Here is a 27,531-nt window from a genome sequence, read left to right on the forward strand (position 1 = left end):
GTTTGGTTTTTTATCCAATGAAAACTGAACAGAGAGCTACTCAGTCGTTTGTATTTTTAATAAAAAAAAAAAAAAAAGAAGAGGGTGTTTCCAAGAGTAATAAAAACATTTACAGTTTGTGATGGAGTTCACTTAGTGACAGACATGTCATACAACAGAAAGGCCTTTTCACTTGAATGAAATCCCTGGAATCAACATCCTGTTGTGCTACAGAGGTAAACATAACCATGAAAATACTACAATGAAAGACATATTGGTTTCCAGCATGTTTTCTTTTCCTATTGTCCTTTATTTATTCATTTATTATTGACAGCATTAAATCCTAGGCGGTCTAGAACTGTGGCGTTTACAGCATCAGCTTCCAGCTGGGACATTTTTCAATGCGTCCTCTGCAAACCGGTCATCCTCATCTTTGACACATGCTGAGCTTCTTCTGTGTCCTCAGTCCCGACGCCATTATTATTTTAGGTCCTTCAGATTGGTCATAGCAAGACAAACATTGTTCCTCTTTCCATAAAAAAACAGGCTTTGATTACCATTATTTGGGAGAGTTACAGGCTTTTCAAAACACAGGAAAATAAAAAAAACAGTAATACTGATGACAAAAGGCAATGCTTAGGGGTTTTAGAGCACTCTTGATAAAGTGGTGTCCTATCAGTCTTAGTAAATGCTGCCAATAATTGTGGGCAGAGTGGTGGACTTTAGTTTCACGAGAGTCGGGCGGGTCTGGAAGGACTGTACCCCACTTTTCCGCCTGCCTCAGAGTAGTGCCGCGAGCCGTCTCGTCCTTTATCTCGTCGGGGCTCGACGCCCTGCACTTTCAGCTGCACTTGCAGGACTTCACGACCATGTTGGAGAGCTGCTCCACTTTCGGGGAGCGACCCACGTAGTACAGGATGGTGAGGGGCTCCAAGTCCTGAGGAACGCAGCAGGGTGAAGCAGACGCCTCCGGGTTCAGCGTGTTGTAGAGGCTCAGGAGCTGCGGAAATGGACAAAGAGGGGAGCATGAGGAATCACGTCTTAACAAAAGAGTTTGAGAGGATGTGCGGCACTCTTTCCTCACCGAGCTGTGGGTGGTGTCTGCACTGCGGAGGTAAGGACAGGGACCAGAGCAGAAGTTAGCATAGTACCCTTCAGGCTGATGGATCCACTTCCAACCCAAATCCTTCCGGAAATTAATATATAGTGGTCGTACGCAGCAGTTCTCCTCATAGTTGCTGAAAAATAATAGAGAAAGCACAGCTTTTTTACTTCTATACGTGTGTTGTCTATGGTTTCATAGATGAGTGAGAAGTTCAGAAATTCCTCTATTAGGTGTGCCCTTATTTTCCCTCTTGGAAGCAGCCCAGGTGAATTTGGTACTGCCTGCTGCCCTGAAGGAGGAGATGGAAAGCTGAGGAGACAGCCTGTGAGAGGAGGTTGCCCCTTGCAGCACTGGGACAGATCCCGACTTGCATGGCCTGTCCTATCTGGGGTGAACATGCTTCACATTTTGTGCCCGTGTGCACTTCATTCTTGACCTTTTTTATTTTCACATCAGCTCATATTAAAAATGTTCTCCCCAATTTTCGTGCTTTAGTACAATTTTGCGTCTGCCAGGTGTCTCAAGTTCACCTTTAGAGCCTGGAATGCCTACTACTGTTAAGCCGGGGATTTTGTTTCAAAAGGTTTTAGACAATGAACAATAGTCCAAAAGTAGTGGACCTTACTTGAAGCAGTAATTGGTGTCAAGTGCCCTCTTGCGCCTCCGGGAGGAGGAGTGGGCGTCCAGCCTGTGCGGAGGCAGCATCATGAGGATAAGGTGAGGGTACAGTTGCTCCTTTTGCTTTTTGGGCCCCCGGCTAGGATCGTCGTACTCCGCCTCCACACCTGCAGGGAATGTTAAAGATAGCTCGGTCATTTTTCACATCAGGTTAATCCGCAGGCACAGCTTCAGTCATTGCGGGCTCACTTTTCATCCCTCTCCATATTTAACACAGCTCTCTTTCCTCTCAGTTTCATGTCTGCTCATCCAATCTGTGCCTGATAGCTAAAGCAGTTGATATCTCAGGAGAAATGCTGGTAAATGCGTATGGCCCTCTTTAATTTGGGGCCAAACGGCTGAGCGCCATTGCAGCACATTCCTTGTGGCCAGGCCAGTCAGGAGTGTTCCCAGGACTGAAGGCCCAGAGGCCCCAGGGCTAAGTGAGATACCAGATCGATTGTATTCCCATGCTCCGTGCATGTGTGTGTGTGTGTGTCTCCGTCTTAGACACAAAAGCCATAACCTTTAATAAAAACTAAAAAAAAAAGTCCACTGTCCTAGTTAGTGATGATGTGCTTGCTTTGTAGTTTTTTTAAAACCTCATAAAAAGGGAACAATAGAGAAAAACGTCTATGAAGGCTAAAGCCACGGAAACCAAAAAAGTGGGGATTAGGTTTCTAGGTTTTTTTAAACCCTTGATGCTATGGAAACAAAAAAATCTCTTGCTTTTTTGCTTTCATGTTGATGCATATTTGCATTAACCCTTTAACAATGAAGTTCAAGTGTTTATGTACTTTGATTTATGGCAACTTTTTAATTGTTAACACGATCAACGTAAGTCATAATGGCATTCTGCTAGCTTTTTTTTGACTATTTTGGCATTTATTAAGGTTTTTTTGGGGTTTTTGGAGTTTAGCTATTATTTCATCTACATGCTAGCTATTTTGGCTAATTTCAGTTTCTTTTTAAGGCTATTTTGGAGTTTAGTTAATATTTCAGCTCCATGCTAGCTATTTTGGCTAATTTTGGCTGTTTTTGTTTTTTAGGCTATTTTGGAGTTTAAGTAATATTTCAGTTGCATGCTAGCTGTTTTTGCTAACTTAGGCTTTTTACAGTTTTTGAGGGTAGTTTGGAGTTTAACTAATATTTTAGCTGGCTATCAGCTTCAGCATTTTCAGCTATTTGCTTCAGCGATTTCAGCTATTAACTTCAGCGTCTTTAGCTATCAATTTCAGCATTTTCAGCTATCAGCACTAGCATCTTCAGCGGCCAAATTCAGCTTACAGCATTCACATTATCGTAGGTAATGCTATATATCTAGTTTTTAGTCAGTTTAAAGCTAATGATGGTTAAGATGTGTACTTTACATCTAGTTTGCCCATGACCCGATTAGTCGACTAATTGGAAAAAATAATCAGTGATTAATCGACTATTAAAATAATCGTTTGTGGCAGTACTAGTTAAAAGGCATAAATAGATAAAAAATTGAAAAGAAAAAAAATCTTAATTTAATGGGATCTACAGTCTGGACCCCAATTTCATAAAATTGTCCAAAAAACTTTAAAAACTACTCAGAAAAATTTTCCAACAGCAACAGAGATGGCTATCTTAAACATTGGACAAATCAAACTCAAGTTAAACAAACACAGTCGTTAGGTGGCGCTTGATTGTGAAAAGGAGCTGGCGGGGCATTTCTTTTCTTTCTGAGAATAATAGATGAAAGTGGAGACTAATCCTGACCAAACACAGACTTGGCCACCCCGGTCTGACCGTGCAGACGGGACAACACTTAAAAGGAAATCTCAAAAAACCTCCAGTGTGTATTCAAACCCTCAACAAACTCATTCTCTAAAGAGGGGCTCAAATGCTTTTTGGGTGTTTTCCCATCGACTTTTTGGTGCGTGACAAATGTCTGCAAAGCAAAAAAAGATGAAATAGAAGGGGAGGGAAGCAAAATAATCTAAAAATAACATTGCATTAATATTCCGGGCCTTTCATCATTTACCAGCATCGTCATGAAGCACATTTCCAGAATACCAGAGTTCCAGTTTGTTTTGGCCTTGACAAGAATGAGCAGCTCAGACTGATCAGGCCAGTTTCCATTTCAATGAAGTTCTTCTCGATGCTGTGAATGATTTGTGATTGAAGAAAACACAATGACTCTCTAAGGATTTGCTGCAGATGTTTACAGTAGCAGAGCAGTTAAAACTGCATTCATATGAATTCCTTTGATCAGTATTGAATCGCAATTCATGTAAAAAGATTTTGACACAATGGTGCATCTTGACATTTCTTTTTGCATAGCTTGCACTGCAGGTACATTAAAAATATATAATGTTTAAAAAGATTACTTGTGTAAAATATTGTATTATTAAATGCAACTTATTCTGTGGCAACATTTCAGAAAGCCTCCAAATAAAGGAAACACTAGATCCTGTGAAACAGGGTTGAATTTTTTAATATTATGAGAAAAATACAGTTTATTATAAACACACAGACACTTCACATAAAGAGGTGCCACTTTAGTTTGTTTTTTCTTATCGTTTGAGCCTAAAATGACAAAAACTGAATCTTAAAAAGGCAAAAAAAACTTAATTCAATGAAATGTGTCTTGCTTTCTGTCTTGCAAGAAAATTTCTGTTGTCAATAAAGTTTTTTTAATAGCAAAATAATGAAAGAACATAAATTCTTACCTATTTGACAGATTTTTTTTGCCTATATAAAGAAATTCAAGAATTTTCTAAGGTGTCTGTTTTTTCTGCGTGTACGTTTAGTCAAAACTCATTAAAATGAGGCACTTTTCTTTAAATTAATCTAACACTTTAAAAACAGGCCTTTTGAAAATGGGTCAAAAATTCTTGAAAAGTTGAAACTTTTCATTTAAATGTTTCAAGAAAATATTTCTAGTCACTAAATGAAAGTAAAATAAATGATTTTGCTTTTGAAAACATTTTTTGATCATTTTTTTCTGGCAAGAAATTTTTTCTTGAAACTTTTTACTTTCTTAAGAATTCGTTTTTGTAGTGGGATTTCTGAGATAAAACTTTTTTCGTGTGTAGAAACAATCATTCTGACAAATACTACTACATGCACTCTTCTACATTTTCATCTCAATAAATTTCTCTATAAATGATTACCTTTAAGCCACATTAACAACATTTATTTCTCGTTGAGTTTAATGGTTTTGTTCTAGTTCAGGGGTCCCAAAACTATGACCCACCTCCACATTTGGCCCATTTTTTTCCACATTTTGTTTTTAATGTGTCCGATTGAGAGCCACATAAAACAAGACTTTTTATTCCACCCTTCTGCTGTCTGAACTTTGACAGGAGAGGATAGACTATTTGCTGCCTTAATGTGTGGCTCTGTAGGAAACCATAAATGTTTACGTTTAGGCTATGATTGTTACACTTTTCCTGTTAGCCTGCAAACCGTTATGTGAAGTGACTCTCACAAGAACAGGTTTGGGGAGCCCTGTTCTAGTTAAAAAGAGAAGGACTGGTGCCCCTAAAAAGAGGTAGAAGAAATCACCTTTGGTCTTACCTTTGAACTTGACCTCCAGCACCTCGTTGGTGTTTTCGATGATATCTCCGTTGGGTCTGAAGGTGTGGCAGGGACAGTGCACGCTGATCTCCAGGCCCAGGTTGGTTTCTGGGGGAAGATGGAGAATAGAATGATCAAAACCAGTTTTTTCCCTACCTCGATTTCTTCTTTTCGGGCACAATTTAGTGCAAAGAAAGAAACTTTTGAGGCCTGTCACTCACGTCGGTACATGAGCCACTCCCTCACTGTCTCCGTCACATCAAAGGAGATCCATTCAGGCGTCCCTTTGGTCAGGACGTTCTTGCCCCCAATGTAGCGCTGTTTGGCTTTGGGGTCGTCTTTTTGCAGGATCTGTGCGGAAAGATGAAAATGTGACCCAGCTGCATAAACTTTATTTTCTCACACACACACACGCTTGCAGAACCAAGGCTGTCTGTCTGAGCCAGACTCTCCAGGATGCCTTGGGCCAAATGTCTACTCTTCATGGAAAAAGTGACTCCCCGTGTTGATATCCCCATTTTGCAAGTTAATGCCTGTGTGTTACCCTCCTGCCAATGAAAAGCTGGCTGTCCTTCACCTCCGCCGCTCAAACGTTGACTCAAACCTCTAGCATTCGTCGTCCCAGAGTTCAGAAAGCATCTGACACAGATTTTGTGTCAACACCATAAATAAACGGTAAAACTGCGAAGCAGAAGAGGGTTTCAGACAGTCCTATCGCACCCAGCACCTCTCCTGACAAAGGTGTTTATCAGTGGTGAGAAGTGTGTTTGGGTGGTGGGTTTGAGTCCTTGGCCCTCGCAGCGGTGCTATGGATAACCAGGTTCCTGAACACTGTCGGCATCTAATCTGTCTTCCTGTGGGGACGAGGGGCCGCGGGATTTGCCAGCGTCAGCCCGTCTGCCAATCAGCTCCAGCCTGAAGAGTGTGGGGGTGCGCGATCGGCTCCATTTACTCCCACCGGTGGGTGACCCTGCCTCTATCTCCTCCTAGGCCCCTGGAAACAATCCCGAAGGCCTGACAGTCTGCATTCAGCGCCGGCCAGAGCCTTGCCTCACAGGCGGTATGCAGTCCGGAGACGCTTGTCTCCCTGGCAGGAAGTGCTGGAACCTGATCGTTACTCCTAGTCTCTCACGGGAGATTAATGAGGAACCAGAGAAAAGGCTATTCTTGCCACCTCGTATGCAGACACCAACCAGATGCATGCTTCAGAAATGACCATAAGCACACGTATGTACAGACAAGTCTGACTGCTTAAATGAAATCTGCTGAATGGTAATGTCGAGTTTCCAACATATTCCAGCACCAACTGATGTAGAATCCAGTGGTCTATAAGCAGATGGAATAATGATTAACACATGAAAAGAGGAGAGAGGGACTTGGACACCCTAATATAAATGTTTTCATCCCTCTCACTGACCTACGTAGGCCTTTGGAGAGAAATTGAGCTCATAACTACCCCCCTGTCCCCCTCACAGTGCAAATGAGCGGTCAGTCCACATACCTGGTAGAGCTCAATCCTCTGCTCGTTTCTCTTGGCGCTGGAGTTGGGGATCCGCAGGGCCCGGAACTCGGCTCGGAACAAGTTGGTGGCGTTCTTCTCCATGAGTGACACGTTGAAGCGGAATATCTTGGAGGTGATGCCCTTAGGGCAGTAGGAGAGGTCGTCTGCGGATAAGGAAGGGATTAAAAGCAGTTAGAAACCAGATATGTCCGTCGAAGAAAATCTTTATTTGAAAGGTTTAACCGTTTACAGCCCACGCAAGGAAGCCATTATCGTCAAGTATCTGCACTTGGGTGAGGTCACAGAATGAGAAGCAAATGGACCATGTGGTAGTAAAGATGATTCATCCTCTTCCTCATATCAGTGTTTGAGCCCAACAGGTGCTCCGAGGATCCAGACAGGAGTTGAAATCAGAGGAAAACCAACTAAAGTCACTGACAGTCTGCTTGGCTTCATATATTTGCATGATTTTCACTCAGAATTAACAAAGTAATTGGTCGCGCCAGGATTCAGTCTCCACAGCTTTCTGTTAAATTTAAAACCTCTTGCATTTTTTTATACCATTATATCGCTGAGGAGTTTATTATTTTAACAGGCAAAGCACATGCGGCGTTGAGAAAAACAAGCACATAGCAAACCTTTTATGAGCCCACTGGAAACAGTCATTTACAGCCAAGCCTTGGCTAATTTATTACCTCAAGGTTAAGCTTTATTACTGAGCCTGAGATTTGCTGGTGGCTGATTGGCGCGCTGCACCTTGAGCCGATTTGCACCTCAGGCAGTCGTGGGACAAAGAAGAACTTAGAAGTTGCTCCTGTACAGTGGAAAGAAGGAGCTTTTTCTGCATCCTCCTCATTAAATGTCTTGCTGTGCATCACCGTTTAGTCTTCCAACTTTCTTTATTTATACATGACTGTTTTAGTGTCTCTTCCCAGCCACATATCTGTCCACTTCTGTACACAATAAAAAAGGAGGGACCTTGAAAGGTTTCTTTTTTTCTCCCCTCAATATCTGCATCTCCCCTTTCCTCTACTGAGCCTCCTCCACAGAAGGTGGAAAGCCCCCACTTGGAGGAGAGAGATTTAAAATTCTAATCAAGTCTTTGGTTTCCTTTTGGGTGACTTCATTTTTTCCCACTGCAATGGTTTTAGGGGGGGATTTTGCTTTACAGATTATTTTGCCAAAGGTCTGAAAGATAATTTGTTCCATGTTGGGCGAGTGGAGGGGATTGCGATTATAATTAAAATTCAATAAAATTCTATCTTTTTTTTTTTTTTGACCCCTTCCATTTTTAGGTTATGGCTTCAGGCTGGGCGTCAGGACGCTGAACCCAAACTGAGGCTGGAAAATCTTGGAGGAAAGTCAGCTAATTTGTTCAGAAATAAAAGTCCTGGGGAGAATCATATAAACTTCCACCCACAATGAGCTAGAAACCAAAGGTTCTCAACCAGGCTGATCAGTTTAATAATTTAATGAGTTCATATTCTTTGAATACATTTTTTTTAAACCATCATACAATTAGTTTGAGCCAATAATCCTATGGGAAACTTTTTTTTGGAAGTTAACTTTCACATTTGAGCTTCCCATAAAGTGTAATGGCCCGGGATGGAGGCCACACCTCCCACTCTGACACACCCACAGGTGCATCCTCATAGCAATGCACAGGAATCACCATTTTCTCCACAGTGCAAAAACCTGCTGGGTATATTGATATTTTTCTCTAAATTGCCCTGGTGTGTGACTGTGTATGGATGTGTGGCCCTATGGCAGGCTGGCGACCTATCCAGGGTAGCTAGGTCGGGCCTTGGCAACCCCGTGACCCCAAAAGGGAAAAAGAGGTCCGAATTCCCACTCAAATCCCTAACTACTAAAAAAAAAAACAAAAAAAACAATATAATGAAAAAGTGGATGGTTTATTTAAGAAAAATACATTTAAACATGTTTTTAATTGCAAAAACTGTTTGACCACAATGCATTGTGGTCTGTTTTTGCTAGTGTAGTGAGCATCGATGCAAACTGGTTTTACACAAAGACTTCTGGGAAATTTGTACTGCACTCGATTTGGGAATTGTAGATTTGAACAGCACTAGAGAGTTAATAATAAGGGATGGACGCATAAGTTTATACCTTATGAAACTAAAAAAAAAAAAAAAAAAAACAATTTTTTTGGAAATATATTAGAGATGCAACCCGATTCGATTATAATCCAAGATCTGGTGCTTGAGCGATATGTCGCAAAAAAGACAAAAAGGTTCAGACTATGCTGGGGCTGTAGATGAGATTATGTGAGAAAAAAAACTCAACTTGTTCCCCATATGATCAAGTATGAGGAAGCAAAACCTTATGAGCACGTGGGAGTTTTTTTGGAGCGATGCTGTTGCTCTGGGAGCAAAAAGAGAGACCGCCGTCTCTGTTTGTACAGATGACATCACCCTTCTACTATCCCATATATCAGAAACCCTGCTGTCTTCAGCACCGCTTCTCATTTTTTACTAACTCACCTCAGTGTCAAAAGATTGGCTTGAAATTTCACTGAAACGGCATGATGCAATTCGCAAGTCAGTATCCTGCCACGGGCTCAAATATACGGCCGTCTCCTTTCTGTAGCGGGACACGCTCAGCTCCAAACTGCTTGCCATGTCTAAATTCAGCTTTGTCTGCTGCTGGATGGCAAATGCATTGATTTCCATTTGTAGTCATGTCTAGCATAGTAGTCTGGAGCAAGTGGTGCATGAAAGCATGAGAGAAAAGGTTCTGTTTAACTTCTTAACTGTTCCTGAAGACAAAAAAAAAGACAAAAAAAAAAACTTGACCACATTCCCAAACAACCTTCCAAAAGCAGCGCATGTAAAACTCATTATATCCATCAAGAAAGAAAATGAAGCACACTGCAAAATTATCAAGGTGAGAGACATTATGTTCCTGCATTCTGCTACATGCCTAGCTCCACTTAAAATTACATAATGGAAAGAGAGGGACAGGCTTTAATCGATGGGTTTCTGGAACCTTCTGTTAATCTGAGTAATATCTTCCTTGATTATAAGCTGCTGGGCAAAAAGTGTTGCCAGTAATGAATCAGGTTCGTGTCTTTTATTATCACCTTTAGTATGGCCTACAGTATGATGTTTCCTGGGCACCTGGCCATGCCTGATCCCACTCCATAGACCTCTGTTTGTTTTGGGAGCTCTGGCTACCTCTGACCAGCGGATAAACCCGGAGCTGTGTATTTTGAATGTCAGAAGCACTTTGCGGGACCCCTGAAATGGATTCGATTCAGGGATTACTGTATGCCGAGGTTCTGCTCAGTGTCACAGCACAGCATAAACACCTGTTGATTTTTTAAAAAGCAGCCACACTCTCTGACCTCTGACCGCCAGTGGGCTCAGGCCCAACTGCTCCACTTAAAAACAGCCCGTCTCTGGAGAACCCTGGTCTCTGTGAGCTTCTGATTTATGGAACAATCAATGGGCCATATTTTATACAGGAAATACCAATAAGGATGGAGCAGGGAATTAGATCATAACAGGGAGCTATTCGGAAGAAATAGTTGGGGGGAAAAAGAGGTGACTAAGAGTGGATGAAAAATACAGAACGCAGCTAGAAAATGGAAATGAGGTATTAGAGTTGGCAACAAATACTACACCTAAGAGCCTGAGAATTTTCCTCACTTAGGAATGCGTCAGGCTGGAGTTCCCATGGCTTTAGAGTAAAGTATGTATGGTGCTCACACCAATTTGGCTGTTTACTTTGCTTTTCTCTCTTTGCGCCATGCGTCCTGCTCGTGCGTAAAATTGTGCCATCCTCATAAAAACCTTTGTTTTATCTGAATATATCTAAGTTTTTGACCACTTGTTGACACATCCACAGTTTGCAGCTCAAATATAATCACTCAATCATTATATAAAGGCTCAGAATAGAGAGAAAACTCACTGTTTTCAGGTGAAACATTGATCATGTTGAACTTGTAAATCTCTTTGGCGTAGTACTCAGTCTCTGTGCTATCCTGTCCGCAACTCTGCTGCCGGTCTCTTCCCAGCTCCTCGATGAGCTCCTTGGTGCTGTTATAAAGGGCCAGAACCTGAAAGGGTACCTGGGTCGGCCCCGCTGTCTGAGGCGGACTGGTCATCCGGAGTTTACTCAGAATCTGTCCGCGCACTGCCTCCATCCTCTTTTTCCTGATGTTGTCGATATCCACAGTGGTGCAAGTGGACAGTGAGAAAGTCATTGTGACACAGTTGCAAAGGAGGAAAAACAGGAGAGCTTTGCCCAGATTCATGTTGCATTCACTCACAACTGATCAAGTAAACGTAGAGATAAAAAGATGCAAAAAAAAAATCTAATTCCAATTGTTATTGAATCCCTTTTAATATATATATATTAAATTCAAGTCGTGAGTGAGTTCTGTTCCTGAAGAAATCCCATTTTCTCATGCGCTATGTCATCTTTGCAAAATGGGCAATTACTTGGGCGCAAATCCGTACCATTCTGGAAAATATTCTCAATTCTCCATCAAAACTCTCAATCATACTCTTCATTACCCCGTGTGTCATTCAAGCATCCCTCCTCTTTAGCTTTATTTTAATCTCTGCGCCGTGGTCAATTTGTCTCTATTCCACAAGGCTTTTTCCCCCATCCACTTGCGCTTTCTGGGGTCCGTGCAGCTGTGTTATCTCCCTGTAGTCCGACCTCAGACACACTCTGCGCTCTGCGCGCTCACTCGGACTTTATAGCTACAAGCTGTGACGTTTTTGGAAGGAGGGGCAGCAATATATTGTGCTTGAACAATGGGGGCTCTTGCAATCTCAACTTAAATGATGCCATTGAATATGCCTTGACATATTTAGGGTGAAAATCTAGTCCCCCCCCCCCTTAAAAAGTGCATATTTTCTTATAATGCGTAATCATTAATTTCCTTGATTTAGCCAAGGAAGTCTAAAATATCAAAACAGGCGACAATGAGCCGATATATTCGAATATTATGGAAGGATTATACTCATAAAAAGTTGTATTTGATGGAAAGTACAAATGCAGATGGTGAAGCAACGTTTATGAGGTGTACTGAATGTGCACAGAAGTGCAACCTGATCCGCTTTTGAGCGCTACCGTTCAATGAGGCGTCTGTTTTTAAAAGCATGCACAACACTGACATCTAGCGGGGAAATATGGTAACTTCGTTCGTGACATGTTTTACTCTTCTATGAATGAAGAATAAAAATATGACTCACATGTTTGCTTTTATTCTTCAGATTATCTCAAATAATTTTGATTTTTTTTTTTTTAGCCACATACAATTTTTAAAGTTTTTATTTTATTTTATTTTTATTAATTAAACTGTGTGACATGATATACTTTTAGGTCAGGTACATAATATTTTAAATTAATTGGTGTGTGCTTTAATTGAATTCCTGACTGCTTCTTGACTAACTGGGATTCGCGCGCTGATTGGTGTTTCTATGGACGTTGTTGCCATGTTACGCTTTAGCGTCAAACAGGAGCGCATCTCTGTTTTTCTCCTCAACCCAGGAGAAAAATGGACGACAACTTTCAACTTGATTACGGTGGAGCGTCCAAAAACGTAAGCAGTATGTTCAAATTCGTACATGACAGGCGGAGAGGCGCATGCATTTGCACATTTGTGGGCTACTGAACAGGTTAAAGGCGCACTTAAACAAGTTAGACAAGTAAGCTAGCTAGCTAGCTAGCTAGCTAGCTAGCTTACTTGTCAATGGTTTACTGTAGGTCCTAAAGTTAGTTAGTGTAACAGGTAGTTTACCTTTTATTGAGATGGTCTGCGACCCAGTTAGAAAATTTCTTGTTGTTTGTTGGCTACAGGAGCCGACAGATGTGTATTTGAGTCAATATTTAATGAAATGGTTAGCTATCCTAGCTAAACATTTCCCGACATGCACCTTTTGTTGTGATTTCTTGTAGCGATATCGTTGGGCTTTCTGCATTTCACCTAAATTAAATGGTATACCAAACTCTTATGAGTTGTATCAACGTTACAGAGGGAGCACTGTTACTAAAGAAAAAAAAAGAAGAAGAAGAAAAAAAACTTAAACTACGCTAGGGTTAAATAACTTAACCTTTTAAATCTTATTGACAAATACAAACATAATTTCATACAGCGGCACACCATTTCATGTTGTACATATGCTTCAAACTAGGCGCAAACACAAGTAGAGGGCATAAGTAAAGTAACAACAATGTTAGTCTAACTTACAAGGAGGGTAAATAGCAAAGCAAATTCATTAAAGCAATAACATTTAAAAGATAAAAATAAAAGAACAGACCGTTAAAATTAAAAAGGACTCTTCTAAAGTTTCAAATAAGACCAAAGTTCAATGTTTTTGAACAGATTTTTTGTTAGTGCAGTATACAATTTTCTATACATTGTCATTTCTTTCTAAAAAGAAAACACTTTTTGCATGTAATATTTAGCCTAATTATAAATAAAGTAACTTTTTCTTTTTTTCTGTGTTACATTTACCATGGATAAAATATCCATAAACAACATGTTCATAAACTAATTTAAAATCTTCACACAGATTGATTGTTGCAAATATAATATATAAAAGATTAGACTTTTTTTTAATTCTGGGTATTTTGGTAAATTTAGGTATTTCCTTAGGCCTGCTATCATTATTTTTTGCAAACAAAATAAAAAAAAAAAATCACCTTTTCCATTAGGCTATGTATGCTACTCGGTTATTTTGTTTTTCTTTATTTCTTGTTATTTCCTTCACTTTTTTTCATTTGGGAAAACATCCATTTCCGAGTAAGAATCGAAGGTTATTTTCAGCTCTGGACATCTAAAGAGGGTAAACCCCTTCCCCCATATATTTGTGAATAAGTCACTTTTGTATTTTGAAAAATTAACACAATTCAGCATAAGATGGCTTACTATTTGTGTTAGTGATATTTTTAAATCTCATCTTAAATGTTACCTAACATGATTTTTCCTTGTAAGGTATGGTGGTGGCGTTGTTGTCACTGTCACTTCATAGTAAAATGCCCCTTTTTCAAGTCCTGAGTGAATCATTCCGCCTCAGATTCACATAATTTCCCACTAGGTTTTCAGGTTAGACATTAGTGGCTCTAAGTTGCCCCTTAGGGATGAGTGAATGGTTGTCTGGATGACCCTATGATGAACTCGTGACCTGGTCATGCCACTTTTCCCCCATGGTTCCTGGGATAGGCTCCAGCAGCCCCTTAATTCCCATAAATATCTTAATAGATGGATGCATTTCTATTACAAACTCATGTATCATGGCAAGCTTAAAGCCAAACGTGCAAATAATTTGTAACATTTTTTTTCCTAAATTCGTTGATATTTTCCAGGTTGCTAAATCAGGACGAAGAGCTCGTCCTCAGGCAAACCAATCGTCATTTGAGGATTCTCGCCATGGAAGGAAGTCATCCACCTCTGCATCATTAGAAGTATGTCATCTACTGATAACACCTGCGTGTCTGTTGTCTAAACATCTCCCAATGCAATAACTGCTTTGTCTTGTCCCGTACATGAATCACATGATGATGACGAGGTGGGTTGCCTGACTGTATTTGACATTTGCCTCTTAAACCTTCACTTTAAACACATTTACAGTTTTTAGATGCCTTTTTTTTTAACTTGTTTTCACACGTTTGCTTACTTTTAGATTACATGAAATAGTTACTCCCCTAGCTAAAAATATGTTAGTATACTGTCATGGCCAAAATTATTAACAATTCTATTGGGCAATGTCTAGAAAGTTCTGCTTGCAAATGTTTTGGTATTCACTTTTTTTACTGGAACAACACACATTAAAAAAAGCTGTGAAGAAAAATTAAACATAGCTAAAATGTTAATAAAATGTGGACATTCTCAACTTAATATAAGGTTGCAGCATTAAAAAAAGTCCCCTCCTGTCCCCATAAATGAGTTTCTTAAACCTCTTCTTGAATTTTCTTCTTTTGCTCCAGATTCTTCAAGTTTAAAGGCTGTTTTCTTCTAACTGTTGTACTATAATGTCCTTTACCAAAAAAATACACTTTTTTCTTACTCTCTGCCAGAAGGATTTCAGTTTTTCTTTTAATTCCTGGCAGCATATCTTTTCTTTCAGATGGCAACAGTTGCAGATCAGCTTGAATTAGTTAGGAAGTTCTTAATCCACCATTGGAACAAACCTTTTGTTGTAATTTGTCATTTGTTTTGTCTTTTCATCTACGTTCAGGTAGGTTAGCTACAAGGCTGTTCGCTGTAAACCTCTTGATGACTTTGAACACCAGAAGATGTTGTTCTCCTGAGGTGAACTTGCAGCTTCAAGATAGTTCAAGTTTTTCCACAATTCTGTCTCTTAAATCCTCACACACCTCTGCACATTTTTGTCTGTAATGCTCAGTTTAACACACAGCAAAAGTAATTCAGTCCTCCATTTTTACATTTTAAGTGGTGGTAACACTTGTTTTTTGCCAAATGTGTCCAAATACAAATTACAGGAGGACTGCATGCTTGAAAAGAAATAGTATCTTACAGTTCTGACAAAGTGTCAATCATTTTGTCCAGTCTAATTTTTTTTGTGTAATTTTTTTGTCAGATTTGACTTTTCTTTAGTGTTGTTCCAGTTCAATAAACAAGAAAAAAACATACCAAAACATTTTTTTAAAAATGCTGACAATATTTGCATGCAAGTGTTTGAAGTGCTTTTTTGTGCATAACTCCTGATATAGTTTAAAACTTTGATGCCACTCCTTGTAGAGTCAGTGAATATTTTTTTCCCCTGTGAACTCTTAAAAAAAAACAAAAAACACTGATGGTAAATTTAGAAGTTAACATGTAAGACTAAACATTATGAGAGAGGTCAAATAGGAGGAAATGGCGTTTCTATTGTCGGCATTTCTGGAATTGGTCACATCTCTGCTCTGCTGGACTGTAAACAGGCCAACATTCCCAAAGCAAAAATCCCAGTAATGCACACGCTTTAGGCAATTCTTTCCAAATTAGGCCAACTTCCCTAATGTATGAACCCATATTCTCACGCCCCCTCTGACCTGCTGTGCACATGCAATACATTTTTCCAGAGTGTCGTGCAATGACAGGCGTTTTTATTTTTGCTTCTGACCCTCTCCTGTCTAGAATACCCAAATGATTGGTCACATTCTTGGCATTGCTTAAAGTAAAAAGTTACTTTTATGGGCTCTTAAATCGCATATAGAGCCCAGCAGAGAACCTTAAATTAGAAACCATAAGCTAATTGCCCCGAGCAGCCCCAAACTATTTTACTACAACTGTCAGGTTCATATTTGGTCATGAAGATTTACAAGCGGAAATTTGTTTGGTTTCTCAGGACACTGATGATCTTCTCCATTTTTGTCAAGAGAAAATAAAAAATAGCAGATGATAAAAATATTTCACGCAAGGGCGCTTGACCTCATTATCTTGTCTCTCCTGAAAATAACTTATAGTTAAAAAAAATAATAAAAATACTAGAGATCACTTGGAGGAATTTTATAATCCTGCTCAGAAAGTTGTCATTGTAATAATCTCGGTTCTTATTAAAGAGACGGTTACTAATCACACAAAGTTGAGAGAGCTTGCTCAGCCTTGGCTCTCCTGATTAATAGTAATATACTGGAGCAGAGTGCCCCCCCCCCTCTTTCTCTGCCTTACTTAATGGTGACATTTAAATTTATAAATGGTTTCGATAAAGGAACCAGTCATGAAAGATTATTTCTCCTTTCATCATAAATGAAATAAATTCATCAGGAACACATTGTCCTTTGCAGACCCAATTTAGTAATGAGGGAACGCCGAACCTTTTTCATTTCCAACACATTTGTCTATAGTGGTCAACTTCCACACTTATATTCCCTGAGGAATTCCTCCATTCCAGCGCTGCTCTCAGGATCAAGAAGCGTGCTATTTTCAGAAGGAAAAACTTTAAGAAAAATCTGTTTTTGGGTCAGACGTATATATTTCCCACAGCTTGAATATCAATGATAGAGCGTGTAAACATGTAGATTGTTTACCATTTATGCATTTTAAGATGTTTTGTCAGACAAATAGGGTTCAGGCGACCCTACACCGAAAAAATGTCCCTTTCAAAACAAGTTCAAAAGTCCAAATTCCCTCTCTACTCCCTGACCCCTAAAAGACTCTATACTACGGGACTTTCCAGTGCTCCAGATTTTAATGCAATTCAGACACATACTCACTACTCACGTATTTACCAAAGTAAAAACCTAATAAAAATGAGCATTTTATGAAAATCATTAATAAATCTATTTTATTCTGATGATGAAAACATGGATGATTTATAACAATTAACATATATACGTTTTTTAAACGGTCTTTATTCCCCAATCTAGAGAGCATTAATGCACACCAGTTTTTCACAGAGACTTCTAGGAGATTTCCAGGACAATAGATCTTGGAATTTTAGGTTTGGTCACAATGACAAAAAGGTGAGCACTTTACAGTGCAATAAGAAGGAAATCAAAGAATTTGGACACAACCAAGAAGTTTTCCATTATAGGTGAAAATAGTGGCAGATGGAATGAGTAGAATTTGTCCCAGGAAGATTTCTCTTAAGTTGTGATTTCCTGCCCATTTAAGACTAAATTAAGTATTAAAATTAGCTTTTAGCCTCATATTATATCTTAATGCTCTGGTGATTGGAAATGTCTTAGAACATGTTTGTGTTGCTAAAAAAAAGATATAATCCTTTATTAATCCACCAAGGGCAGTTCAGTTACAACAGCTTTCCAGCAAAGAATAGATAAAAGGCATGAGAGTGGAAACATAAAAAAAGACATGACAGTACCAAATGTGTTCAAAATAAATAAAGTATTCAATTAATTAAAACAAATTGATTCAAATTAAATAATTAAAATGGTAATTATAAGACAGGTACCTTGTTGAGTGCAGCACTCTGATTTAAAATCTTCAAAATAGTTGTATTTATAAGTTTTTTCCTAAAAAAATATCAAATTACTTCAGCTATTCTTATTTTGTGGAAATAATCATTTAAAGAAACACTAGAATTACACATTTTATGACAAATTCCTCTTGAAGGTTACATGTACATTTTTTCCAAAAATTTGTACTGTTATGATTAAAAAAAACTTTTCCCAAATCACCGGGAAGCAAGTTGGTTTCTTAAAACAAGACTGCTCACAGTTCCCAAATAAAATTTAAATTTAGAAGTTTTGTATTGAGTTAAAATATAACTATCGTCTTATATCATATAAATATATCATTACAGATTTAGCATAAAATAAGATGTTTTCGAGATTAATGACTCAGCAAGAGTGATTCAAGAATTATTGTCCTAACAAAAGTTACATCACACTGAAAAAAGTTACTATTAAGTTAGTTTTGTAATAAAATTAATTAAACTAGACATAAATATTTAAGTGTAGATCAAAAAGTCACCCTCAACGAGTTACATCTATAAGAGTAACTTTTTGAAAAAAACATAGTCTTACAAAAAAAAATACTTTTTATTAAGAAAATTGGTTATAAAGAACCACAACAGTTATTACTATTTTTATTATTTATTTATTTTCATTTTATATTAAAATCTGTTACACATCAGCTATTACTTTCATTATCCATTAAAATGTTGACATTTGTTATGATTGATAACAAGAAAATCACATGGACAGCTTTTTTTAGATCATTAAATTAGACATAATGTTCAAACTGCTAATCATAAATGGGGACGCTTTTTACTTTTACTGGAATTAGTATATGAAAGATATTTTTTTACTGTTTTTGGAGTTAAATTATGTTGAAGCAGAGCTACAACTCTTCTTACCTCTGGTCACTATTTTATTTATCCTTGTTGTTTACTTAATTCTTTATATACTCTTTTTTCATGTTGGTTTCTTGAATATTTATCCTTTTAATTATCCTGTTGGACACAAGTTGCTTTTTATAAGCCTTAAAAGTCATAAAAAGGACAAACTATCTCCGCTAATTTAAAAAAATGATTGATTTGACAGAAAATCAGAGTAAACATCATGAGATTGAGCTTCAATTATTGAAAAAAATTCAAAAAATTGTCAAAATGAATTCCAAAATTAGGATTCACTGATATTTAAAGTCAAAATTCAATGAAGTTCTGTCTTTCTCCAGGGCCCCCCTCCAAAGCCAGCGCGGCGACAGGGTGGCTGGGCAGAAGAAAGCTCTGGATCGGGTTCTGCCAAGTACGTATCGTCACTCCCACCCCCTCGTCTCCTTCAAAGTGGACACTGCGAGTCTGTGTTATGTGTTATTAATGAACCCTCATACTGCTGAATGAGTTTATTTATCAGTGCATATTTGGCACTGAGCCTGTGCATCAACAAGGTTAGAGGGAACCTCTGAGCGGGCAACTCTCCATTCGTCTTCATCTATGAGCAAGGCAGTAATTGACATGGTTAATGCATCAGCCACAGGAGGGCACTGTTAGTCAGCCAGACACTTCATCACGGGGGTTCAAGCCACTTTATCACCCCTTACCACTGCAGTCTGCTCTTTACACTGGGAGCACGACATGGAGGATTCCTGAAATATTTGAAACAGATGGAAAGTGCTCGCCACAGGTTTTGATCCACAACTAACAATTCCAGATCTCAATACTCGACTGAACACGAGATGTTTTAATAAACCAGAAAGCACGCTTTTCTTCTTCTTCCTGCCACTTCTGCTTTCTTTCAATGCAAATGAGAACACAGAGGATTCATTGAAGTAAACGGGCGGAGTCACTTGTGCTTATTTACGTAGTTTGCTGCACCGTTAGTGCAGGAAAAACAGCAAACTCAATGGATCTTTCCATTCAAACAGAAGGTCAGCGTGTTGTACCGCCCGCTTTTGCGCAACCGCGTTTGAATCCGAGCCTCACAGTGATTGAAACACAGGAGGTGTAAAGGGGGTTTGCACGTGCATTGATCCTTTCTGAAACAAAGTAAGTAATGGTCCCCACTGGAACCAGCAAGGACTTTTCCTTTCAATGTCACCCCTCATGCTCAATCACCACCGCCCTCCTCCCACTAATCCAGGCGCAGAAATCCCAGGATTTGTAGATCTATCACTTGTAATTGACACTAAATGATCTGTCAGTTTATTGATGAACCTTTGAAACTAGGTTGTCACAATATATTTTATCCCTAACAACTTTTTCCAGACAGTTTTACCATGTCTATCGCTTTGCCTTACATGAGTCTTAATCAAGGGGCCTGTAATGTGTCTTAAGTGTCGCCACCCCCGCCCCCCAGACAGGACACAGTTCAAGGGCAGGCAGGTAGGCTTCTTCAGCTCATCCATGCCTAGCCTGGAAAGTCCATTTGTGATTTTTGGTACAGTGTCAAACTGAGTTTAAAAATGGGGGGCAAAAAAGAAATTATTTTGTGATAGTTCATTGAATGTAAAATAATACAGGTGGTTATCCTGAGTAGTTTACTTTCATCTATTTAGCTTTTCATATTTTTTATTAACTGTATAAGGTTGTAAAAAAATCTGGAATATTGCAATTAATATATTAAAATTCAACATATTTATTGGATGCCTTTTATTAACAAAAAATATGATTTTTATTTTTTTTTGTGAATGTTTTCCACCAAATTTGGAGGAACGGAGAAAGACGGTTGCAGAACTGGAAAACTGCCCAGAAGGGGGCATTACACAACCAGCAGTTCCAGGAAAATCATTTTGGTCAAACTATATAAAAAAAAAGAAATATAGCAACTTCTTTAGCTGTCAATGAAGTTGAATTGCCAAGATTAGGTGCATATGAAGAAATTTTTGAACAATTAGGAAGAGTTTCATAAAAGGTCAAAATGATGTGATCGAGTTTATTGTGACGTGTTGCTAAAATGCTATTTCCTGTGATTTTTACAGATCTTCTAGAAGACATGCAGAGAACTTAGAGGAGTAAGTTCACATGCATTTGTTTTGCATTTTTATCTAAAAATAGGTGTACTTTGTCAGTTTTATTAACATGGTTCTATATAAACATTTGACTGCAACAACATTTGTTAAATAAAATTGGTTAAAGTTGGGTTTAGTGACAGACTTGTTACACACAAACAAAGCTTATCCAGTCCTGTCTCCAGCCCCAACAGCGTAGCTTCATCTGTTCTTCAAGTTGTTGGGGAATAAACAAAAATGGGCACATCATCAAAGCCAAGCCTGCGAGCCAGCTCCGTCGCCTCAGACTCCCCAGCATGACCTCACTGTCAGGATGAGTTTTGAAAGCATTCCGTAACTCATACGCTCACACTTCCTGTTCCTACAGCCATCGCCTGCGACCACAAACCCCCAAAGGATCAGATGATGAAGGAGGTAAGAGCACCCTTACACCCCCCCGATTCCCCACTCTTTGTGATGTCTCCTCACGGGCACAGAAGGAGCTCTCCAGTACCTCTCCCGCACATTTATCTTTTGAAAATAGAGCAGATAAGCAGACAGTCAGATCATTGCTTTTCAGTGATGCTCATGCCATATTTATGGCTAAATCCTGCGTGGATTCAGGATCTACAAGTTTACTTTTAGCCACTAAGTAAGTTGGGGGAAATCATAGCTTGCGTACAATTATTTGTACCAAGATGAATTTGTTTATAGATCTCAGTGTTCCTTATAAACTATCCGTCCATTCATCCATTTTCCATACACCTTTAAGGGAAATGCTGAATCCTAGCCAGCAATCAAAATCAAATCATTCTTTATTTGTATATCACTTTTTCCAACTGGTGTCACTCAAAGTGTTTTACATAAAAATATCATCAAATATTTAAAACAAAAAAATGAGGTGATCTTTAATGAATTATTCAAAAGCAAACATGTAGTTTAGTCTTACCATTTGTTTTCCACTCAAGTATTTCCTAAATTACCAAAAGCAAAGCACCATGAATTTGCTTACTTAAAAGCAACTTGTTTATGAGAAACTGTTGCAGTACTTAATGTTCTGATCATTAAATAACGTGAATTTTACTATTTTACTAATGTGAAACATGCATTAATATTCAGTTAAATCTTATGTCATAATTAAAATATATATATATCATGAAATATTGTCTGATACTGTCTTGTGATATATTGGGTTACGTTTCGTAATATGACATACGTGCTAATACACACCCTTACTAGTCAATTACTGCCTGATGAAAGTGGTGTATATGCTGGACAGTTTGACTGTCCATCTCAAGACCCTAATAAACTAACAAACAAATAAAAAAAACTATATTGTTGTCATTAAGTTTTTCTTAAACTTAAAAAATAATATCCAAAGATTATATTTAAAATTTTTGCAAATACCAACTTTTTTTGGCATTATATGTCCTTTTCCATATTATGTATTACCTTTATTTTCAACAAATTACCACATGTATGTACTAAATGTAACAACAGCCAAATGAAGAAGAAAAAAACATAAATAAGTTGCACTCGAGTATAAGTTGCATCTCTATGTCAACCTATGCAAAAAAACTGACTTATACTCCTCAAAATGTGATAGTCTCATGAGCAGTAATGAAAACTAATTATTTCCAGTTAAACGGACAATGTTTCAGCATGCTAACTCTCTCCTTAAACTCATAGTAGATTATTTTCAGAGAATCGCATAACTCCAGGTTACTGATACTCCTGGAAATAGCTACAGGCAGTTTTACCTCAGACTAAACTTTGTTTGCAGAATTAAAGGTGTGATTTGCATTAAAAGGAGAGCAACAGACTTACAGTGAATGTGGGTCCTTCTGTGTAAGTATCTTTTATCAATTCCCAAAAACCCCTCAGGGTGACTCAGATGGAGAAATTCTGGGATGTTCTGGATGGTTATCCTGTCCATCTCTGACATTCATAAATGCAATAACCTCTCTGACCTTTAAACTCTGAATAAGAACCAAAAAAAGTAACTTTTGAAAATAAACGAAGGAGAATGGATTCTTATTTTCAACTTTAAAACAGAGAAATATGAAAAAAAAATTCATTTTTAATTTTTTTTATATAGAAATACATTTTTCCCAGCATGTAGCAACAAGAAATACATTTCTAATAAAAATTGCATTCTTTAAATGCAAGCATCCATGTATAGAACTGTAACATTAAACCCACAGCTAATGGAAAGCCTCACAGCTGCCTCCACCTGGAATGACAGACACAAACACACTTGCATGCACGCACAGTGTCAGATAGGTGCTGCAGAATACAGATGTGTTGCTAGCTCTGCTGCTCTGACTGAGCGACCTTTGGGCTCCCACCAAACAGAGTGAGAACTGAGGCTGGATGTTTCTTTGAGGTGATCTTGAAGATAATTGTTCTGTTTCACAGTCATCGGTCAAACAGTCACCGAAGAGAGCGGTTAGCATGCTGCGCTCGCCTCCTTTTACCGAAGAGCACGCAGACCCTCGTGTCCGAGATATTAGCACTGGACAAATTAACAACTGACATTTTTGATCCCGATCGCTTCTTCTGCAGCTGTGCAACATCGAATGTTACAAACTATTTAGTATTTTCAAACATGATTTTAAGTTTTGTATGAACAAAATAACTGGAATGACATGAAACAGAACAACTAAAAATCAGAGCTGCAGTCCATGAATAGCCAGTTGAATAAAAAGTACAGACAGCTGGTTTTGGAAAGATTATTACTCTGTAAAGGGAGACCTCTTAATACAGAGCTGGAGGCAGGGCCATTGGAAATTACAGTGCTGAGGGTTAGTGAGATAGCCCCTGCAATCTTGATTATGTCCCCAACCCTTATCCCTTATGTCTCCTGGCTAAAAGCAGAGGGACCTGCAGAGAGAAGGCTTGTCCGGCTCCCTGCTCCCACCTCTCCCATCAGCTGCCCCTGCAGCGCCCTGCTGGTCCCTTCAAATAGCCCCAGCCTCCCAAACACAATCATCTGTTTCATGTCTCACTCTTACACTTCGATGAGTTGAATATTGTCTTAGGAGCCCTTTCAGAGGGATTTGCGCCTAGGTAATAATTTGGCCGGACTCAGATTACCGGAGCACAAGTGGTGCGCAGAAATGTCCTCTTCTTCAAAGTCGCCGACTGGAATGCGCCCACCGGGAGTATGTGTACATTCGCAGCAAATTATCCCCTTTTGATATTTACATGCTTCAGCGAGGAAGCCGGACGTGACTCTGTAATAAGGATACGCGTGGCCCGCTCCTGCTCAGACAAAAGCCACCTTGATGCACGTCCAGCTGAGCGCAGGAAGTGGTGGAATGAGATGTGTGCTTCCCCGAGGATGATGAAGTCGCCCTCTGCTTTAGAGGAAGACGCCTGGTTGCAGCACCTCGAACAGCCTTGTTGACCTCTTGTAATAGATTGAGCTGGAAAACCCATTTAAAACTCTTGTTCTATTATTTTTAACAAACTTTGCATATAGACAGCATATGATCTGTGGTTCACATTGAACTCTCATGAAGTGTGTTAGTAGCTGAAGTTTAAAAAAAATAAAAAAGGTGAGCAATGGACACATAGACAACCCAGGTAGCTTTTTGCAGAGCTGGAAGGCAAAGCTTTTTGATGTCATTGCACTAAGACCATTAAATTTGATTGGGAGTCCAGGGGGGACGGATTCTGCTGAACGCTGTGCTTTGTAAATGAGAGGACAAAGTGTCACCAGGGCCTCATGAATATGAAATACCCGCGCCTGCATTTATTTGGATATCAGAAACACAGATGAATCTTGTCAGCAGCTAAACGAGCATGGCATTTTTAATTGGGTTTAATTAAAAAAAAAAGAAATGAGTCATCGGCAAAAAAAAGGTTTGCGATCGTGTGTGAAACTCTTGTCCCACTTTTTAATCCACCAGTCTGCAATGAAATACTTTTTTCAGTTTTCACACCACACACGGTTTTCAAACGGTTTATTTTCAGCGGTTATTTTGAAGGAGTGGCGACACAGATGCTGAGATATTTCCTCACATCAGATTCAGACTTCCATCTCCTCACCTCTATTTAGCTGCTCTATTGACTTTCCCCTCGGGGTGCAGTAGTGTGGTTAGAGATTACTGACAACCGTCTTCATGCAGTCCAGCCGTCCAGCTTCTTTTTTCCTCGTTCTCTGTCTCCATCAATTGGTTGTAGTCCTTGAAGGGGGGAGTTTGCTTCCCTGTCTGGAAGTATCTGGTAAAAGATAAAAACTACTTTTTTAATAACTTTGGCTGTAGCTACTTCTCAAAAAAGTTATTTAAAAAAATGAGCATATATTGCTACCAGTCCCTCTGTGTTGCTTTCAAGCTTTCACGTGTCAGTCTGAGAACCGTTGTGATGGTTTGCCCTGTCCTTCTTGGGAGCAGAGCCATACTCTGTCCTGTTGCGTTTTGCCAATTAAAGTGGGTTCCCACTGTTTGAGCAGCGGGCTGGCGGCTGCCACCCGCAGCCCCTGCCAGGCCGCCCGGTGACTTCCGACCCCTCACAGATGGGCCCGCGACGAAATACTCCTGCACATGGCTGGATGCGGCCCCAGTCGGAGTGGCAGAGTGGACGTGGAGGTCGGCCTACTGGCCACCGTGGGTCCTGGGGGTTGTGGCGCTGACAGGGCCCAAATGCTAAGGTAGCAGGAAGAGGAGGGGGGGTGGCTTTCTTGGGGGAGCCCCTGGCCAGCATACCCCCCCTCCCTCCTCGCAGCAGGATGAGCGGCTGCCTGGCCTGCTGAATATTCATAGCCGCATGGCTATTGTGACAGGTCAGCTCTTATGAGGCAGCGAGAGAAAAGAAAGTGTCACACGGCGCGGATCACACGCAGACCCACACACCTCCAGCAGCCTCACGCTGGACAACATAACTATTTATGCATTGATAAGCATTAACTTTAGTCTTGACGCTTTCCCAGATACGATCATATTGCTTCTGTTCTCAGATATTCCTGTGATTCCGGACCTTGATGAAGTGCAGGAAGAAGATCTGACGATGCAGGTCGCTGTTCCACCAAGGTGCTCCTTAAAGTCATTTTTTTTTCCCCTCAACCACTTTAGATTCAAATAAATATGAACTGTGCGTCCCAGACAGGCGGGTGACAGTTAACCTCTGACCGTGCGCTGGATACTTATCAGCGGGCTGCTGTGGGGACTGCGACGTGGCAGTGTGCCTTGCTTTATGCGTCTGAAATAGAGAAATAACAGTTTGATGTGATTTATGCAACTCCGTTTCCAGGGCCCGCACTACCCGGGTCCTCTGATTTACAGGGCAGTGAGAGACACGGCGACATGTGTCGACAGTGTAGCAAGGCTATGACAGTGGTGGAGGTTATTAGGCTGGGGCTTGCTCTCTGTGAGAGATAATATCCACATTGAACTCATTGCAGGGGCAATGTAGCGTATAATGTGCAGTAAGTAGGACTGGCATGCGCTGCTAGGTCCCGGCCACTTTCAGAGCCCCCCCCACTTAATTTCAACCCACTGATAAGCAGCTGGGTTTCAATTTGAGGCGTTTAACAGTTGGCAACCATCTTTTTCTCTCTGTGGTCTTTACTTGGAGTTCTGAAGCTCGTTTTAGAGGAAACCTCAAACTTATCTAAAGATATTTCTCAGATCTGATCAAATAAAGGCTTATTTCTTTCTTTTTTGGCTTGTTTCCGTCACTTCTCTGTACTCTCAGTATCCATGTGAGCCAGGTGATGACCTACAGAGATCTGGACAACGATCTCAAGCACTATTCTGCTTTCCAAACTTTAGTAAGTCATTCTTTTTAGTTCTGTGGTGCTCATCAGTTACTGAAAATCAGGAACTTTTCACATCTCTCCTTCTTCAGGACGGAGAAATCGACTTGAAGCTTCTCACTAAGGTTTTAGCTCCAGAGCAGGAGGTAAAAGAGGTGAGATTTTTTTCTTTTTAATAAATATAGCTCCTTAGCTCCACATAAAGGACTGCCCAGCTGTTCTGAAAGCACCAGCGGAGGCTGCCACTCTTGTCTCTCAGGTAATCAAGATTTATGATGTGTACATTAACAACCTCTGCTCTCCTTCCCCCCCATTCTCCTCTCCTTGCTCTCTGCTTTTCCTATTGCTCTCCTTCTTGGTGTGTTTCCCCTCTGCTTCTTAAACTCCTGCTCCCGGCCTCCGTTGTGCTCCTCCTTGCTCTCCAGGATGATGTGAGCTGGGACTGGGATCATCTGTTTACAGAGGTGTCCTCGGAGCTGCTGATTGAATGGGATCAAGGAGAGAGTGGCGAGCCAGGCCTGAAGTGACTTTGGATTCTTTAATTAAAGTTTTTTCTTCTTTACAAAGAGTTGTATTTTTATACATGTTTTAACTGTTTTGTTACCTTTTTCATTGTCACTTTTTGTGTATATTAACCCCTGTGAAAATAGCAGTCACAGATAAACATGCCCTCTCTGTACTGACAACATTATCAACATACAAGTCCAAGGTTGATAATGAGCTAAGCTGAAATCCACTTGATTGTGTTTAAATTAACATTCCTCATTAAAGCCTACAACCTTATTGTTATTGACTCTACCATTGACTTTATCTTGCAGCTCTTCGATAGGAACAGCCCCGTCTTCACTATTATCTCAAATGCATTGAACAGAGTTCCGATTGACACCTGGGGGATTAACATACATTATGCTTTTTTTTTTTTTTTTACTGAATCAAGAGAATCTTTCTCAAAGTGGCGAGCCAATTCTGCACAGGCCTGTTAAAGCGGCTCAAACGGCTCTAATTCCCTTCAGTTTGTTAAATATGTTGCATGTGGCGCTTCAGACGTGCTGATTGTATGTATCAACATTGAATCGTGTCTTTGGTTCATGCGTCTGAATATAAATGCGGAC

The 27,531-nt window shown here is 39.7% G+C and overlaps 2 protein-coding genes across 2 annotated transcripts; one reads left to right on the plus strand and one right to left on the minus strand.

The window, feature by feature from the left end:
• Positions 1-44: 44 nt before the first annotated feature.
• Positions 45-11,498, minus strand: tgfb3 (transforming growth factor, beta 3). The gene is made up of 7 exons (XM_024297979.2): positions 10,719-11,498; positions 6,789-6,952; positions 5,509-5,638; positions 5,288-5,395; positions 1,710-1,869; positions 1,064-1,217; positions 45-979 (listed from the first exon to the last, which is right to left on the minus strand). The coding sequence occupies exons 1-7, from the start codon at positions 11,062-11,064 to the stop codon at positions 821-823; spliced, it is 1,221 nt and encodes a 406-aa protein (XP_024153747.1). The 5' UTR covers positions 11,065-11,498; the 3' UTR covers positions 45-820.
• A 423-nt stretch (positions 11,499-11,921) lies between these two features.
• Positions 11,922-27,202, plus strand: LOC112149686 (intraflagellar transport protein 43 homolog A). Its single transcript, XM_024277549.2, has 9 exons — positions 11,922-12,363; positions 14,130-14,228; positions 18,907-18,977; positions 20,650-20,682; positions 21,047-21,093; positions 25,622-25,694; positions 26,359-26,434; positions 26,512-26,574; positions 26,845-27,202. Exons 1-9 carry the CDS (start codon positions 12,319-12,321, stop codon positions 26,944-26,946), a joined length of 609 nt encoding a protein of 202 aa, XP_024133317.1. The 5' UTR covers positions 11,922-12,318; the 3' UTR covers positions 26,947-27,202.
• The last annotated feature ends 329 nt before the right edge of the window (positions 27,203-27,531 follow it).

Source organism: Oryzias melastigma, linkage group LG22 (genome assembly GCF_002922805.2).
Source record: "Oryzias melastigma strain HK-1 linkage group LG22, ASM292280v2, whole genome shotgun sequence".
In the NCBI taxonomy this organism is placed as follows: Eukaryota; Metazoa; Chordata; class Actinopteri; order Beloniformes; family Adrianichthyidae; genus Oryzias; species Oryzias melastigma.